This window comes from Macrobrachium rosenbergii, chromosome 47, assembly GCF_040412425.1.
Source record: "Macrobrachium rosenbergii isolate ZJJX-2024 chromosome 47, ASM4041242v1, whole genome shotgun sequence".
NCBI classification, from domain to species: Eukaryota; Metazoa; Arthropoda; class Malacostraca; order Decapoda; family Palaemonidae; genus Macrobrachium; species Macrobrachium rosenbergii.
The window spans coordinates 30,535,666-30,554,860 of NC_089787.1; the positions used below are offsets into that span (position 1 = coordinate 30,535,666).

The window sequence follows — 19,195 nt, forward strand, 5'->3', positions numbered from 1 at the left end:
GCCTGATAGTGAAAGGAATTAGCATTACGCAAGGGGTGAGTCATGCCATTTCATATTCCTCCCACTGATCATATTTGACCTTTTTACGGGTCGCTCGTACTTTAAAAGCTAAATTTAACGTAGTTTTTACTGTTTTGGGAAGGTTTTCCCTTCCAGGTGACGCATTTACCATAGAATTTATCGGATTTACATACAGACTGGGTTTAATTGTCGGGCATATGCGTTATCAGAAGTCTGTGTCTGAGTTTGACCCACGCGTGACATTTAGAGGCGGCAAGGTTACAGCATATTTTGCCCGGTCCCTTTCTAGCTCTCGGTTATTTATAGAACATTGCAGGGAATAAGTAATGACCGTAAGATACACTGAGCACGAAAAACAAAGGTCATTGGGTAATATGTTTCATCATTCAATTAATGTTTATTTGTTTCTACCCTAACATACTACCTTTTACCATAAGTAACACACACCTGCTTTGCTTGTCTGTTCGCATTATGAGCATCCGATTTGCATAAGTTTTGCTTCCTAAACGAACAGTGTCATTATTTGCAGATAAAAGTCAAAGAGTCTTTAAGATGTCAATCTAAAAAGGCTTTAAAATGATGTGAAGAGAAATAAATAGTAAAAATATATTTTATATATTTTCTAATCAAATATAGCTTATAAAAATATTGATTATTTACAAAAATTAAGATTTAGATTGAATTTAAACAATATGTTTGTACGGAACGTACCCAACTCCACGCGAATAAACCAGTCGGGGCGTAGTAAACCAAAACCAGTAAATCTATGTGTCAAAACTGTCAAATCAATGAGTTCAGCCGATTTATTGAATAAACCTTATCTTTTGTCTATCACCAGTAGACGAAATGTCCTAAGCATTTACCTTTCTAATTGAAAATATCGATAAAATGTCGTTATGTCGTACTGACAAGGGGGCAAGGAAAGGCAAAACGGCAGTTCAGCAGAATTATTGAATAAATCTTATGCTTTGTCTATCACAGGCAGGCGACACGTCCTAAGCAGTTACCTTTCTAATTGAAAAAATATATGAAATGTCGTTATTGTCGTTATTTCGTAAAGGAAATGCAAGAGGGCCATTTAAATCCGGCGCCCCCAGAGGGCATTGAGAGCGAGCTTATGATTAGTCGCTCCGCCGATCATTGCGAAATGCCCTCACCGTTTACTTTTCTAATAGAAATTGCCTATAAAATAGCGTTACGTCGTAAAATAAAGACGCAAGGAAACCAAACTGCCGCCGTGTCCCAAAGGAAACGCAAAAGGGCCATTTAAATCCGGCGCCCCCAGAGGGACATTGAGAGCAATCATATGATTAGTCGCTCTCCCGACCACTGACCAATAGTCGTCACTGTTAGTGACACCAGCGGAGGCAATGGCCGACAATCTGCACAAGCAGCCCAGGAAGGGCATACTTAAGAATTCTTCGAGTTTCGAAGGCAACGGGAGGCCGCGAGAGTAAGTGGAAAAGGGGAATTGATCCTCCCTGCGGAGGCGGTGTCGTCGGGTAGGCCTAATGCGCCCGGTTGGTTCTAGGCCGAGTTCCTCCGTCAGGGAGAGGAAGCCCTACCTATCCATTCGCCCCGATTAATAATATATTTTCGGGCTTCCTCCTCGACCCCGAAGAGAGACCACCCGTGACATAATTGCGCTGTTTGTTCCATTTTCTCGCCCTGCGGACTTTGTTTTATTATATAAGTGTTGTGTTACGTGTGTCTTATAGGCCTATGAGGCTGGGCCTACCGCTCATTTCCTGAGCGAATGAGGTCAGGTCTAAGGGATGTTTATTGTGGCTAAAGCTAAAGTATTCTTTATATTTGATGCAAAATCTCGTATTTAAGCTTGAGAGGCTGTTTTGGAGGCGCATATGTAGGTTTGAGTTGAAAAATTTAGGCCTAGACTCGACAATTGTGATCGTATCCCAGCCTGCCAAGTTTACTATGGCCACTGGGAAAATACTGCATATATTTGATGGAAAATATTATATTTAATCCTGGGGATCTCTTTGAGAGGCTCATATGTAGATTTGAGTTGGAAAATTTAGGCCTGGACTCTATAATTGTGCTCTTATCCCAGCCTACCAAGCTTAATGGGACGTAGGCCTAGGTGTATGTACAATAGGCCTAGGCCTATGTTGGTGGTAATATGCTTTGGTCCGTTATTCCCTTACTTTTTTTTTGGATTCCGTTTGGGATTAGGAATAGGCTTAACCTAAGCTTTAGGTACCTTGCCAAATGATTAGGCCTAGGCTAAAGAGCCTAATAGGCAGGCTTGGTAGCTTAGTCTTGATAGCATAGGGCTGTTCCTAGCCGTTATAAATAGGCCTTATTTAGTCGTCTAGATTAGATACCAGTAGCCTAAGTCAGTAGGTTACTAGGCCAAATTACGGCTTCTTACAATAATGAAGGAAAATTGTGTAATGCAAAAATTGTCTGGGAGGCCCAGGTGATTAGGCGATGCTAATTATTTTGTGATCAGGCTAATTTTTATTTTGACAGCCTACTTAGCAAAGGTGTCGTCCAAAAGAAGTTGAGTAGCGAAGGCCATTTCAGCCAGGGCTAAGGGTAAAGAATATTGTAATTTAAGTTTTAGTATTATGCTGTTGAACTGACGTGGAATAGGCCTAGCGCAACACTGTTTTAGGTTAATATGAGGTGAAACTTGCAACTACTACCACGGCCTGGTTCCTGCCAGTCACCGACCAGAATATTTACTGCCTTTTGTCAGTGTTTTCGTTTATGTTTATGTCTTTTGTTAATGTTTATGGTATTTATGTCATTGTTTCATGTTTTACGTTAACCCCAAAAGGCTGGTACTAAACACGGCACCCATTTTGCATGTAAACTGAAAGTTGCTGACCCTAGAAGGGTGTATAGGCCGTGGTAGTAGTTTCAAGTTTTACTTATTTTCATGTTTGAGGAAAAAAACCATCTAAACCTTTTATTTTTTCAGATTTTTTGTAGTAAGGACCATCAAATGGCATTAAATTATGTTCAGATTGCCAAGATAACTTATAAGAAAAATGCTCATTTTAATCCAAGTCCATTCTCATTTTTGCAACAGCATCATCCTGCTCATGCTTTCTGACCCTTAGGCTGTGTATTGTAGACGTACTGGGAATGTGGAATGAGTTATGTTGATATCACTGTAATTATAGTCCATGAACTTGTCTACTTTATGAAAACTTACATATTGCCTTTTTAGATTGCTTAGTTTATGCAAGCTTAATGCATTGCCTTTCCTATGACGGAAGAGATTCATTTATGCAACGTGAACTTGCATCTTCCATGCACTGAAAGGTTCAAGGGTAATTCTGTTGGTTAAGAAAGTTAGGATTGATGATGACTCAACCACCCGCTTTAAGGTACCATATCATTGGATATTAATGCAGTTTTACTCCCAAGCCTATCAGTGATATGGTAAAATTAGTTTATTTTAAGGAAAGAATGCATTTGAGAAATCGTCCTACAGGTTTTATATCACATAATCTTATTGAGGACAACCGTTGGTCATCTAGTTACACTCAGCAAACTTTATTACAGTCCTTAAATGGTTTTGGTAAATGTATTCTCACTCTTCCACTCTTGATGTGTTTCCAGTAAGTAATTTGCCATTGACTTGGGATGTCTTAAAACCTTAAGTTTAGTTTTCATAACTGTTTCCAGTCCCTGAGTATAGTACAGGCAGTCCCTGCTTCCTGGCAGCATCCAGTTGTATGGCGTCTGGCAATCCAGTTTTTGGCATGTCCAGTTAGCGCCGATTTAACTAGATTTTCGGCACCGATCTCCGGTTAGCGGGACTGATATGCGGTTAGCAGTGCCCATATCCCTTTAAGCGGATTATTAGTGCTATTATCACCGATTTTTGGTTAGCAGCGCTTGGCCAGGAACAGAACCCCCCACCGTTAACTGGGGACTGCCTGGGTAGGGATGCATAAGAACCTTCATGTATCAGAATTTATCATCATTGCATCCTGCGCCATGCAACACTACTCATGTCAGTCTGTATTTTATCTTACACAAATCTCCACTCATCTCCTGCCATGACTCCTATTTCTCATCCAAGTAGGTCTCGGTCTTCAACTCTAATGCTGCCCACAGCAACCTAGCTGACACTGTAATGAATTGTTCTTCTGAGATTTTCCAAGCCTTCTCTTATCATCCCTTCATCATTATCCCATCTATATATGGCACTTATGTAATTTTATTTATGGTATCTCTTCTCACACATAGTGCCTTATGATGCATAATATTTTTAAAGCCTTATTCACAAACTGACAAAATCTTTTAGATATAGTTTCACTGTCATACCATGATCCATGCCCATACAGCTATACAAATCTTCCTAATGCACAATCTTACCTTCATGTACAATTTGAGTTCGTATTTGATTCCCCGATTTTATTCAGCATCCCAGTTGTTTGAGTTTGCCTATTTTAGTCTCAAAATTCTAGCTTGGGGAACCTTTTACTGGACATCGTTGTATCTGAACAACACTAATAGTCCATTGATTGCAGACATCTGCTTTATACACCTTCAGAAACAATTCTTTTTCCTCATTCATAGGGTACAGGGCAGCCCTCTTACAAGTAGTGGACCTTTGGGTCATTGAAATGACTGTTGATATGGATTTGAGAATGGTCTTCTACCACTTTGAGGAGTTTATCTCATGTGTTGATCCTTTTGCCTAAATGGGGCCTTCTGCTTAGTCCTCCATAATCTTAACTAGAACTGCTTTGAAAGTCATCCCTTATCTCATGACCATGAAAGCTGCCTTCCTGCTACCTTTCGCATTTTGGGGAATTTTAGTTGACCTGTCAAGCAGATTTATTCCAAGGCCTGTCAAAACTAGGACTGTAGCCCATTTTATTCATATGCACCAGGTTGGACAATGAGACCCCATAGGGGTTGGGTCAGTGCACCTTACTCGATTACTAAGGCTCTTTGCAGCATCCCTTTGGCCCCCATCTGCAATGTCTTTTTCATTCCTTTTAGTTCATATTCTCTTTCATTTTCCTCCCTCTCCTAATAATTGTTTCATTGTGAGCAAACAAACCTTTTACTCCCAATTTCCCTTTCAGCACTTGATGACCTCACAGGTCCCAGTGCTTGGCCTCTGGCCTAAATTTTATATTCCATTTTCCCATTGAGAGCCATCTACTATCACCTGAAGGGTACAAGACATCTGGGACGTGACGACTCCAGATTTCCTGTTGACAAACCAGTAGATGAAATCTGTGAAATAGATAATCTGCATATTCAAAGGTTTCTGAGGGCAAGGCTAGTCAGGTGAGTAGGTGTTCATGACATCAGAGACCTCTCATCTTCTTTAGCCTTCAAGAAGAATGTTGAGATCACAAACATTTTAAATACAGGTAGACCTACCTGGACATATCACTCTACATTGCTGGTTTTCGCCATGGAGAAATTATACGCTTGGGGATGGGTTTAAATTTGCTGGGACTGTTGGAATGGGTGGGGCATATTCAACTATAAGCAGATGATGTAGTGCAGTCTTCTTCCTCATCCATTTAATCATCACCTTTGTTCATGTGTCATTCATTTGCAAAAGACATGGTCTGGTGATGTTATGAGCTTCAGTGGCCTTACCAGATTGGATTGTTGATTTCTGTCAAGTACAAACTTTTAGCTACTAACAGTACCCCTTAAGAACACTAATGAGCCTTAGTTCCAAATACATATAGGCCTCTTGAGTGCTTCACTGGATCCATTGGACCCTTGCAAATCTGTGACTCTCAAGTTCTTGACTTTTTCCTAACTTCTATATGATTTATGGATTTGTAATGAAACAAATGAAATTTTTATACAATAAAATTTTCATGGAAACCACCAATCATGTAAGTGCCCAACCCCCATCCGTTCATTCTCACTGTCAATCTGTCTGTGTGAACAAGGAAGTTAATTATTACCTGCCAGTGGACCAAAGGTGTCACGCACCATCAGTCATGCTTATCTCCTTGACTTCCGTAGTCTACTGGACATGAATATATAGTTTTGGTGGCATTGTGACTACAAAATAGGGTTCTGATGATTGGTGGGTTTGTTTGGAAAAATTTTTGATTTGTAAGAAGTCTTCATGTTAAATTAGTCTAGGGAATGTAACTGAAATGGTTTTACCTTTCCAGGAAAGAGACAAAATGGGACGAAATGAACATATTGGCCACTTTACATCCAAAGGACAAAGACTATGGTCACATGAAGATAGAGGAACCTAAAACTCCCTACACTCATTATAACGAAGGTGACTCAGGAGATGAGAATGATGGTTTGGATGCTGACCTCCTTGCTAAGAAGTAAGTGCTGTACTGTTTGAAGCAAAAAGTTATATAGCATGATATAGAATGATTTTATATTTTTGAGTTTATTATATTGGAATTTGGAGTAGGCCTGGAATGAGATTTTGTCTTATTTGTTGTCTCTGATGAGTATTATTGTGAATTATGAGTCATCATGGTCTGATATAAACAAACATTTAAATTTAGTTACAGTATTATTACTGAATGAAAATTACAGAAATATCAGTGTAGAAGCTCCCTGTAATTCTTAAAGTTTTCTGATGGAAAACATGCCATTGAAAACTGGTGCCAGGTCTGACCATTCCTGCCATGGCTTGTAGCCTTTAAAAAACAAAATAAAGACTAAAGTAAATGGGCTTCACCAATTTAGAAAAGCATTACAGTGTTGGAAATTTTTACATTCATACAAATTTTCAGTGGAAGATAATTGCTTGTGTGTAAATGTACTTATAAATTTTAAATGCAGTACTTTTTGTTGAAATATAGCCATTTCACTAAAAGAGCTACGTTATTTTTATATTTTATGCCGTGGTTAATTCAGTATTTCAATCTCATTTAAGAAATGCAGACAGTGTTCCGTAATACAGTAATGATAATATGTTTATTAATAAAGATTCAGTAATCTGTTGACTGAATGAATACAGTCCTGCTATTTAACAATATTATGTTCTGTTAAAACAAGTACAGTAATATGATTTGGATGTTGTATGACCTTTTACAAACCTGGACTGTACAGACTAGGCTAGTTTGTATGGTTTTTACAAAGACTTCTGCTTTCTCACAAATACTTGATTGCACAGAACTGTACAATATGATAGGCAAAAGATAAAAACAGTTACTAGTACCATAATAAAGATAAAAAATTGTGGTACACTTGTCGTATTAGGGCACTTGCCATGAATGAAGATTGCTGGAATGGAGACTCCAGTGAGAGGTGAGTGGGTGTGGAGGCTGTTCCTAGTTGTACCATTGTATTGTAGTGCTGGCAGACTGTACACAATTAACACACTATGCAATTACACCATACTTCACATGCATAATGTTACTGTACATTTTCACTGCTCTGATTATGAGAAAATTTGAATACACCTACACACTGATTTAACATCTTTTGTAGTGCTTAGCACTTGTTTCTTGGTTTCCAGGTCATTAATTTTGTACCATCTTACTGGCATCACTAGGACTTTATGTTGCATGCTTGGGAGATATTGATGAAAATGATGGCTAGATAAAATTGGACAAGAACAATTATGATTTTAGAGATTTGGTGAACACAACACTTGTGATGCTCACAACACAGTTTTACGGTATTTTAAAAATTTTTTTGGAGGGGGTACAATGCAGTACTCTGCTAGTGAAAACTAGTGGACAGTACTTCAATATTTGCACTTGATAAGATAGGTGTGTATTAGTAACATCAAGTGTTTTGAACTGCACAGTACATATTTGTGTGTACTACTGTGCTATTATATGACTGGCATTGCAGTAGGTTCGTTTACATCAGAACATGAGAGGCACAAGATGCAATTGCATCCTAACAACAGTTACGAGTTGCTATTCAAGAGTTTTTCAGCTCCATTAAAATCTTATATGCAGTCATCATAGTTGTTATGCAGCACGACTGCATATACGGTATGTCTGAAGGGATTGATCATGGGGTTAATGGTTTGTCAGTTTTAAGTTTTGTTCTGTTTAAAGTTGATGCTTATAGTGAGAGGAGGTTTGAATATTTTATTAAATAGTTATAATAAACATGATACAGTAATTAATAAGTACAAGCAAGTACTATTTGATATTTTATGCTAGTAATAATAAGCTCGGTAAAATTATTGTAATTGGTAACATGGTGGTATTTGTGTAATTGGTGACAGAACATTAAATTATGTTCTGTGAAAGGACATCCACGGTGAATCACCATGGATTTAACAGTTTTGGCGTAGTGCATTTGAACTGATAGCATACCAACATAGATGTTTCTGAGGGTAATATTAATACGATGGAAACAAATAGAATCAGTTTTATCATTTTGTGTTTATCAAAAGACATTGTACAGTTTGAGATTCAACGTCTATTTTTCAGGATTCAGCTAGGTGGCTCGGAACTTCCCAAAGCTCTCATTGAAGTGGAACAGGAGTTGGAAAGTGAAGATGAAGATATTTCTCCAGAAGAGAGGGGTAAGATGATTAGTACATTTAAAGTAAAGTTCTCTTGAATTTTTAATATAAACAGACCACTGCTGGAGTTGTATTTACTTAAAAAGCTTGCCCATGGGCTTTGCATACAAATGAGAGGTTTAAAGTGGAGTAGAGCTGGGTAAATAGCACTCCAGGTTGGACCTTAAGAAACATTGACCATCATGCATACAATAGGTGTGCATCAAGGGAAATCTGGCTGTATCTGTCTGTCATGGCTTGAATGAATGCATACCTTGTTTCATGAGAAAAATTGAGTTCCCCACATTTGCAGGAACCATAATGTTGTGTTCAACTTTTCAGCAGCCTTAACATTCTTTAAGAGAAGTTAGTTGGTACTAGTAAGGCCAAGTACGTACAGTACTGTAAAAACAATACTTTCAGAAAGCTGATATTTTTACTAACCTCAGAGTCCTCCTCTTTTGACACGTGTAGGGGTCATTAGAGTGCAACTACCTCGTCAAAAGTATGTACCGTATATACTTGCATATGATCCAATCTCATATAGCATGTGACCTGTAAAATCTCGTCCCCAAAACGTGACTTCATCATATATCTCATGTATCATGGAAGTTGCATTTTTGTTAGCCCAGATAATATTAGGGTAATCACTTTTTGTACATAGTCTGTAATCCTTCTTTATGTTAAATAAATAAAAGTAAAAAAATAAAACTAGGTTTTACTTACTGAGCAAATTTCATTTTTGGTAGGTTATACTGTACTAGGCTGTGCTTGTAGAATGAATTTCATTTTCAAGCATTGCAATTTATCAAACTGTAGTTTTGTTCAGGCATTCAATTCAAGTAGTAATAATGTTAATTAACAGTGGCTCAGTGGTTTGGTAAAAGTGCTCAAACGTTTAAGTATCCAGTCATAAAGTGTATTTAAGAGTTGCAATTTATTAATGACAGTAACTCGGTAATTTGGGGTATCTAATCACAAGTTTTTGAGTTGCAATTTAAGTATAATCAGAATTTTTATAGGCACAGTTCCTTCATGACAGCCCTAGTAGTCAAGAACTTTAACCCGACAATCTGCATAAGCTATCCCATTATTCTCTTAGCAATTTTGTAGCTTGTAATTCCAGTATATCTGCCTAACATAAACAACTACACAGTGTCTGAAAGCATGTTTTATGACAGAACTATTTGTAATTGCAGAGAAAAGAAAAATATTTGAAATGAAAAGGAAGAAGCACTACAATGAATTCTATGCTGTCAAACTTGCTAGAAAGCTGATGCAGAATGATGAAGAGGAGGATGAGGATGAAGAGGACAACGGAGGCGATGCTGTGAAAGAGAAGAAAGATGGCTCGATGGATGATGTGACAGAAGGAGAAAACTCAAGTATGTCGAGTCCCAATGAGGAGATGGCTTTAGGGGAGGAGCAGGCATCAGGAGATTGAGGATTGGGAAAAAAGTTACAGTACTGTATCTATATGATGTATTCAAAGCAATTACTGTTGTTAAGTCCCACATGGGATTTCATGCTGCTAGTTACTAGCTACCAACCCTGCTCACATGCATCCTCCCCTAAACACAGTCATTTGGTCATCATTCTTGTTGGAAACCTTCTATAATCTCTGGTAGGTTAGTAGTTTGTGCTTCTCAGCCACCAAGATTTTTCTACATTAAAAATGGCTGATCATCACTATGGTTTGGTTGTCTTTTAACATTGGTCCTTCTAGTAGAGCATTTAATTTTAAAGTTATCATATCAATGCAAGGTTGTCTGAGATAGTCTTGCGTAAATGGTTTATTTTCTTTTGTTTCAAGAAGTGGTGCCATCTATAAAAAAAAATCACATTTAACATGTTAATGGTAATAAAGGTACAGTAATAATAGTTATAAATTTTCAAGCAAATACCCAATCATTTTATTTTGTTAAAAGCATAGCCTGATTTTCCAGGAATAGTAGGAAACAGATGACCTCTTACAGGTAAGGTCACAGTACAGTATAATTATATATTTATATATGGCATATAACTATATACACATTTATATATATCTATAGTTATTTATCGTTAAATATATTTGCCTCTAAAACACTTGTACTTTATTCTTTTTGTATACTACATAATCATGTATACTACATAATCATGCATGAATACAGGTTAAATTTATTGCATAAATCTTCATGGACCTAATAACTTCAATGGAATTAGAGTGAATAACTCGAGTATTTTGTGACCTTGGTTATTTGTATTTTATAACTTTTTCATGTCCTTTAGTTATTGTGTTATTCTATTATTTTCCAGGGTCCTTGCACTTTTTGTGTTCTTTTATAGAATCCAGTGATATATGCAATAACAACTATTTATCAAATCATTCAATTACTAATGAGAAAATTTTTATATAGTTCTGTTCCACATCATAGAGTAAAGTCTGCTGAACATAATTTATTTCAAATCAGGGTGGTTTAACTCGCATCTGTTATTAAACATAGAAAGTTTCAAGTCTAGTTCTAGGTTTAAGCTGATTACTTTAATAATGGTCTGGGTAACCCATTTCATTAACTATAAATAACATGTAGATGAGGAATTTCTTCTTCCGGTTGATGATATTCAGTTAGCAGATAGGGGTATGTTGTATTGTTAAGATTAGGTGCTTACATTACTAGGACACACTTTAAAGAGTAAATGAATTTGGTATAAAACACTAATGAAATATTTATTTACCATGAGTTCCTGCTTGGATGATCTGAGTTATCCATCTTTTTAAAGTGAAACGAAAAACCAGTAACCCACAATTCCCAAATACGGTACGTAATGTATACTATACATGCATGCACATTTCAGCCGTTAACAGTTGGTTCAGTGTCTGTTTAACGCCTCCCCCAAAAGTGGGATTCAGATATATTCAGGTTATGTCCCCAGTTCCTCACTGCGGGTGTCAGAATGCTGATAAACTTACATAAAGATTTTGCACTACTAATATGATACCCAGAATTGTTGAGTATGAGGGTGCATAGTAGATGGTTGTTGAAATTATAGGTATGCTTTTTTTGTATTCTGATATTAAGAAAAATGACATGACTTACAGTGTATGGAATTTGTCAACACTCTTGGCTCTCTGTGCTCCAGCAGTTATTATAAATATGAAAATACAAACACTTAAATTTACATGTTAGGACTGTAGTATTCAGTATACAATGTGTGTGTGTATGCATGTACTATATACATATACTGTATAGTTATACACGCTTATATTTTTAGTTTTATATATATGTATATATATACAGGTAGTGCCTATAAACTGTAAATTTCACCATACGCCACTTTAATAGCTTTCAACATTACCTGACTTTTCATCCTTCCTTTATTTGCACTCAACCCTATATAATCCCAGGTGGCAGATTAAATTTTATACAAGTATTGATAATTTTACAGCATCAGATTTTTGAAAAACCATTGTTACATTTGTATGATTTTTCTTGTATTTCTGTGTTCTATGGGGTCAGCAAATTTACAGTTTACTAGGAGTGCTTGTAAATATCAAATATTCTTTTTTCCATTTATAGTTCTGCAGTATATTTTGTCCAACAAATTGTGTATATATATACACATTCATTCTCACTTGCACTCACACTAATCTTCTTGACAGGAAATCGCTCATTTTAAATAACTGCTTTAAATCTAAAAAATTAGAACTGATACAGATGTGACGCGAGATATTCATGTTCAAACGGACACAGTATGTACAGGGAATGCAAACACGCTAAAGGGTTGTTGATTTGAATGCTTATGTGTGTTTGTTGTAACCAGCCCTCAAATCACTGTAAATCCAGCATTGACTTTTAAAATTACCTCTGAAATATTCAAATGTGTTTCTAACCTCACAAAGGTAATGTGTCATTGTGTTGTTGCCAGACCTTACAAGTAGTTGTCACACTTCAGCTATATGTTGTCTCTTGATGTTGCAGTATAGTAGTGTATATAGGTATGTTGTATGTGTACCTAGCATTACAGATAAGTATATACACTAAATACATAATACAGGAGATTGTAAAAACCACAAAAAAAAAAAAAAGATCGGATGAAAAGACATTTCTTAATCCCAGAGAAGAGGTAATATATAGGTGATTCAGCAAGCTATTATCTTCCAAGCGAGTAATGAAAAGCAGTTCCATTTGAAACCAAGGAGCATTGTACTAGGTTAAGTCTGTGGCTTGATTCTAGCCATGGGTAGATGAAAGATATGCTGAAGTTACTTTGAATTGCGGTTGGTTAATTTGAATTATGTACCCCTTGCTTACATAACCCCTACACATACACTCATTAGCTGAATGGATGTGGATACTTGATTTTTTTTTTTCAAGACATTAGAGAAAAAGGATTGAGTTTCTTGAAGGGTCAACATATTTTTCTTTTTGTAGGCATTGAAATGGATGAAAATAATTTTTGTTGATTTGGTAATTAGGTTTTTGGCCCAGTTAAGTCCTTTTCAGCCTTTTGTGTACCTCCCTAAAATGAATTGGCATTGTAATGCTATAGTTTGACCATTTTTATTAGTAGAGAAAATTATGAATTTCATTTTAAGAGAAAAGATAATTCAATATAGTAGCTTGACCACCCTGATGAAATTAGTACACTGTCAGTAAATTCAGCAATGTCAATATATGCATTATTATTAAGCATAGGTTTAATTATTATTGAACTCCTTATAGCCATCACCTGTTGTGGGTTTAGATGGTAAGTTATGCAAACTAAACTTCCTCTCCAGTTTACAGTTGGTTAGTTTTTGAATCATTTTAATACCTACATTCATATGACTGTACAAAGTACTGGTACGTAATATTCTTATACACCAAGCACCAGTGAATTAGTTCATTGGTTGGTACTGTCAATTAGTATCGAGTAATTTATAATAAGTGTTTACATATTAAGTACCAGTAAATTGGTTTCAAGTTATATGCTCTTAGTTCTGTTTTTGAAGTACTGTATTTCCCTGATAATAAGATATAATTTTTCATCAAGAAATGTGTCCCCTTGTCAAGTGCTTGTTCAAATTTGGGAAGCTGCTCGAATAAATTGTGTGAAAAGAAAAAAAATGTATGTACAGTATATGTATTTGTAAATAGCTTTAAAATGTTTAGTGTGAATTGGCAAATACAAACTTTTAACTAAGAAATAAGTTTTGTTAGAAGTTATTGGCATACATTATATGTTGTTAAGTGAGAGTTGTGTTGAAGGCAAAAACTTTGTTAATGTAAGTAGTATAAGCAGTCTACCATGTCATTATTAAAGTAGTTTAATCAGTCTGCCATGTTACATTATAGACTCATGGAAATTTAAATGCAGTGAAAGAACCTTATGAACTGTTTATACATTGTGCTTGCTGTAAACAGTCAACCCTCCTCTCCTCCTAAACAAAAAAAGTCAACATTATTAAAAATTTTTTACAAGTACTCTTTCCTTATAAAGGTAATATTCCATTTGACAAAAAGTCTTATTTTTAGGGCAAATAACAGCACATTTCTTTTGTCAGTTAAACTTGCTGCTTATTTAAATTACAGTGCTAAATTGCAGGTAACTTAGTGTAAATTACAATGCTCGGTTGCAGGTAACTTTAGTCAAATGTTTAGCTGTAAGCCCAGTTATCCCCTTAGCTTTCATTACAGAATCATGAGTAAGTCCAATTTTCAATTTGAATTTGGTTCTAAATAGAGAGACCAATGACTTTTATTTAAAAGAGACACACCAGTGACTTTTCTTAATAGATTGCTGGTTTGCTGTGAAAAGAAGAAAAATTCTCAAGTTCAAAATCATGTGGACCATGATATGATTCCCTGGAGTAAGTGTGTGGTGTACTATAGCAGCAAAATAAATTGAGGGAGGGGATATGCAAACAATATCAGTATCTCTTCATTTTAAATTGAAGCTTTACAGTTAAATTTTTAAATGATTCAAGAATGAATTTGGTTAAACTTCATATTGCTTTGAGCTTCACCCAGGCACTTAGGAAATAAAAGAGCTGAACTTTTGAGTTAATGTAAGGAACGTGGTTCTGATTTTAACAGCCGCCACAACAGCATCCCTGGGGTCAGTTCATGACCTGTTGACATTCTCCATTTCAACTTTCAGACTTCCGATTCTTTTAATCTTGTTAGCAGGCTTACCATATGCCAATTCACACAAATCATCCTCTTGGGATTTTTCACAAGTAAGCCATAATGCAAAATCTGAGTGCAGTGTATATCATAAGATTTTGAAACAAGCAATTGGGATGTAAAAGCATTTCTCCCAAAACTTTCATTCTAACGTACACAAAAAAACGGGTTGTTATATGTTAAAAGTAAAGCTTATATTCCAGTGATCATAGAGAAGATGAATCTGAATTGTAATAATAATTGTAATTATCAAATTAGACAATTGACATAAGGTGGCAGTTTGGCAAAAATAATTGGTACCAATAGTTTTAATTTTCTGTAGTTCATTAAAGAATTCTTATTTTACCATTTTTTAAAAATAAGTTAAAGCTTTTGTGCTGAGAAACTGTAGTTAGTGCCTGGCAATTCTTGTTAGTCTGAAGCGTATGTATATGATTGTTCCTTCTAATTTATCTTATGTAAGGGAATATGGTACTTATAGTTAAACAGCATTCAATTTTTTGATTCAAGGATGTCTGGCTCTGCCTTTTGTGTATTTTTCTGGCTTCCTTCAAAAATTTGTTAAAATAGATTAATTTGAATCATCAAGAATTATTTTTATTTATTACTTCATATAGTTTTTGTGCACTGAATTGGTTATTCATTGGTGTTTTCAAGTTAGCTGAAAAATGTGCATTATAATGTACCTTGAAAGAAAGAAAAAAAAAAAGTTTGAAATACATTACAGTATTGTCTAGTTTTGTATGGTTACAACACATATTCTTCACCTGTTAACGTATCAAGTTGACAACTGGATATCAATATTTTTAAGCATTTTACTGTAATAAAGAATGCAGGGTCATCATTACTTATAAGTAGAAGGATAGTGTGGTTATGAAGAGCACTTTGTTGTATTCCAAGCTATAAGTGTTAGTTATTTGATATTTTAAGTAAATTCAAATGACCTTCCTTTTGTTAAAAAGGAAAGATCCTGTTGTTACCCTTTATTTTCTATTTAGTACAATACCTATGAATTTGGTCAGGTTCCTCATGCTGTCGCTTTCTTTGGTTAAAAGTGTGGCAGCCTTTTATTTCCCCTAGTAGACCAGTTTTATTTATCTGAATTTGGTAAAAGTTTTTCTTTGCTTTGCTATTGTTACATTACTGTAGATTAGTCCAGAATAATGCTGGACACTTAGAATCAAAAGTAAGTGTTTTAGATTATGTGTTGTGAATTGTGAAGTATGATTTTGTATTTCCATAAGCTTTACCACAACTTGCAGCTCTCTCTTGCAGCTAATTTCTGCTAGCACTGCTTGAACCTTTAGGTGTAAAAGTGTGGAGTAAAATTTGTTGGAAAGGTTGTAATATAAAATGGTAGATAATGTATGCAAGAAGTCTTGGTAATTCCTTAATTTAACCTTCAGGCTGTTGATAATCATTTTTTAAATGCAACAGCATGTCAGTCTTTGTTACTGCAGGTTTAAAATGGTTGAGGACCTGGATTACTGTTAAAGCTTCATTTTAAGCTGTTGAATTATGAAGTGGAGAAAATGTTTTCTAGCAAAGCAGCATGTAAGCTTTAAGGGGTTACTCTTAAGACAGCTTTTGAGTGATTTAGATACTGAAAGGTTGCATGCCTGAAATTTATCACCCATTTTTCTAATAAATACTTTTCAATAAACTTTGATATATTTTTAATAAAGTTGTATAGCCAAATGTGGTTTTAACTCAAAGATAGGGTGTGCTGTAGATTAAAATGGAGTTGAAGGCGTAAAGCTAGTCTTACAGTATTAGAATACCATGCTTATATAAGGTAATGAGTTGTAAATTTTTGTTTCAAGATAAACACCGTACAATATGTCATCTTGAGAAAAAGTCTCGGTCTATAATGATTGTATTTTAAGACACATTTTCGGTACCACCAACATTATGGATACACTATGTAGTAAATAACCATTCCCCTATTCAGTGTGAATCCAAATTTAGTTTTTATTTGCCTCATGATATTGAAGTACATGATTCTTGCCTCCTAGAGATTTGGAAATAACTAAGCCATAGGATCTTAAAAGACATATGATAACATTTTCTTACCATGGCACATGAATTGTTCCAGAATTGTAGAAATTTTATATTGCAAGTGTGCCAAGTAATGTACAAATATGATGAGATAAGTAATTCATCCTGCTTTTCTGTCTCAGTGGTAGATTACTAAGACTGAAACCCAATTTCCACCTTGAGCAAATAAATTTTATACAATTTTAACACTGAGTTGAGGGTTGGTTGCTAAGATACATAATATATATATACAAAAATATATTTTTGTATATATATATATAGTAAGCCTGTATATACACATGTAAGTTTGTTGCAAAAAATGTAGCCAGGCAAAACACTATAATTTGTATCCTCCTTACATGTAAAAAAAAAAAGAGATATCCCAAAAACACACTTTCATGTCTGTGGCATTCCTTAATAAATAGACAATAGTTTTGAGAGAGGAATTCCTTTATTTTTTATTTTTTTTTATTTAAGGTAGCTAAATGGCAGAGACTGGTAAAGAACAAGACAGAGTTTAACGGCATCACATTTCTAAGATGTCCGATACCATGTCAACTGCAGCGCAGAGGATGTTTAAATGAATGTATTGGTCTTCAGTGTACTTTACTTCAATCTGCTAGCTCTTCCTTGTCAGTCTTTCATGTTCTCAATTACCCCTACCAAATTTCTTCAGATTGATGTGAATGTACAGGAATACATTGTTTTAGATGTATCGGTTATATGGAGAATACCAGATTACCTTGTGAGTCAGTTCATTTTAGTTTATGAAAATAATGAGTCGGTGAGTTGTGTTGATGTCACAGTAATGATTCTTTTATTGTATTTTGACTTTGGTATATTCTTGTATGTACCGTAAAATGTCATTGGTTTCATTGGGACTATGTTTTAATTAGCTGATCCATGCATGTGATACTTTGAAAAAGTGTATAATCTACTAGTATTTGGAAATTTAATGACATGCTTTTTTTTTTGTTTTATGAAATTTTGTCATATATTGAAAGACTTCATTTTCAATAGAACTAAATGAGCTAATAACTAGGAACATTTTGTTCTACTCAAGTTTTTCCTTGAATTACACAGTACAATGCTATAAGAGCCTACGTTCAGTGCATTGAATGGCTGTGTATCTCTGATTAAATTGTCTTTTGAGTGTACTGCGTAACATGCTGTAATACTAATTTCCATTTCATCAGTGTCTTTCTTGCAGAAACTTCTAGTCCAAGTAGAGTCATTTAACAGACGGATATAACCAAAGTGAATGTTTGAGGAAGGTTCCGTGTATTGTTTTTCCAAGTACAGCACAGGTAGCATTTAAAATCCCACCCCCCCGTTGTAACATACGCCAATTTTCACAGCCTTTCCAGTAAGGTGGTGTGGTGTAGACAATGTAATGTGCAGTACAGTGCTGTGCAAGTAATTTTTGTTTGTATATTATGAGTTAAGACAATTGGTTTAGCTGGATTTCCCCTTGAAAATGTACTATTTTAATTACATCCAGTCTTCTTGGTAAATGTTGCTTTTAAGTAGCTCACTTAGTTTAGAAAGTTTGCATTAGACATGTATTTGAATATATGTATCGTTTGAGATTTTTTTTTTTTTTTTTTTTAAGGATTATCAGGAATTAGTACTATGCAAGGTAGTGTTCCACTTTCAAGTGTGTAATGATGATAAAGGCAAATAACATCATTAAATACGAATGAAATACAGACAAGTATCATTAGCAGTGTTAGTCTGTTATGTGTTTTTCAATAAAAAAAAAATTTGTTTATACAGAGATATCTTTCGAAGTATTCATGGTTAAAAGTAGTCAAGATTTTTGGCTTGTCTACAATAGATCAGTTTATCTGTAGATTGTTTAAGTGGATTAAATTGAATTCAGTACCTTGATTAAATCAATAAATCTGCTTTAGTATGATTTTGTACTAACCATTTACTGTATAACATAAGAATGAAAAATTGTAATATATTTTTTATATTATTTTGAGTATTTTTATCCTTATTTAAAATGCATAGACTATTTGTTAACATTTTGGCAAGCTGCTTCTTCGTCATGTTTCATACCACAAAACTGTACTTTACATATGCACTAATAAACAAATAACCATAAAACAACGTACAAATTGTATTGTTACTAGAGCTCGAGGGGAAGGGAGGGGGACACAAAGGTAGATTGTTCCTTCCCTTTTCCTGCTACTATGAGTAGGGAATTACTTTCCATGCCACTGGGGTGATTGGTGACAATGGGGATTTAAACCTCGAGTAGTGTGTATCCTTAAGAATGGTTACAGAGTACTTTTCAGGGACTGTAGACCTCATCTCTCTCGGCCATCAATTCTGTTGCTGGCCTACCCTACAGGTTCTCCTAAAGCTTTGGCCCTGTTGGTAGAAGTAGAGGCAATGCTGGAAAAGAATGCATTAGAAGTTGATGAACTGGCTCTTACGTGAGAAGTCAATTGGGGGCTGGATACCTCTGTCACACGAGTTTTATGCTACAGATTTGGTTCAAGATAGAGAAACAAAAGTT

The 19,195-nt window shown here is 35.2% G+C and overlaps 1 protein-coding gene across 3 annotated transcripts; it reads left to right on the top strand.

The window, feature by feature from the left end:
* The first annotated feature begins 1,116 nt into the window (after nucleotides 1-1,116).
* On the top strand, nucleotides 1,117-18,649 carry LOC136830724 (protein phosphatase inhibitor 2-like). 3 transcript variants are annotated; one of them, XM_067090519.1, is made up of 5 exons: nucleotides 1,117-1,474; nucleotides 6,162-6,329; nucleotides 8,412-8,506; nucleotides 9,685-9,870; nucleotides 17,146-18,649. In XM_067090519.1, the coding sequence occupies exons 1-5, from the start codon at nucleotides 1,392-1,394 to the stop codon at nucleotides 17,151-17,153; spliced, it is 540 nt and encodes a 179-aa protein (XP_066946620.1). In that variant the 5' UTR covers nucleotides 1,117-1,391; the 3' UTR covers nucleotides 17,154-18,649. The 3 variants fall into 3 exon arrangements, with proteins under 3 accessions (XP_066946620.1, XP_066946618.1, XP_066946621.1); XM_067090517.1 differs by lacking the exon at nucleotides 17,146-18,649 and having other exon boundaries at nucleotides 1,145-1,474; nucleotides 9,685-15,300; XM_067090520.1 differs by lacking the exon at nucleotides 17,146-18,649 and having other exon boundaries at nucleotides 1,385-1,782; nucleotides 9,685-13,572.
* The last annotated feature ends 546 nt before the right edge of the window (nucleotides 18,650-19,195 follow it).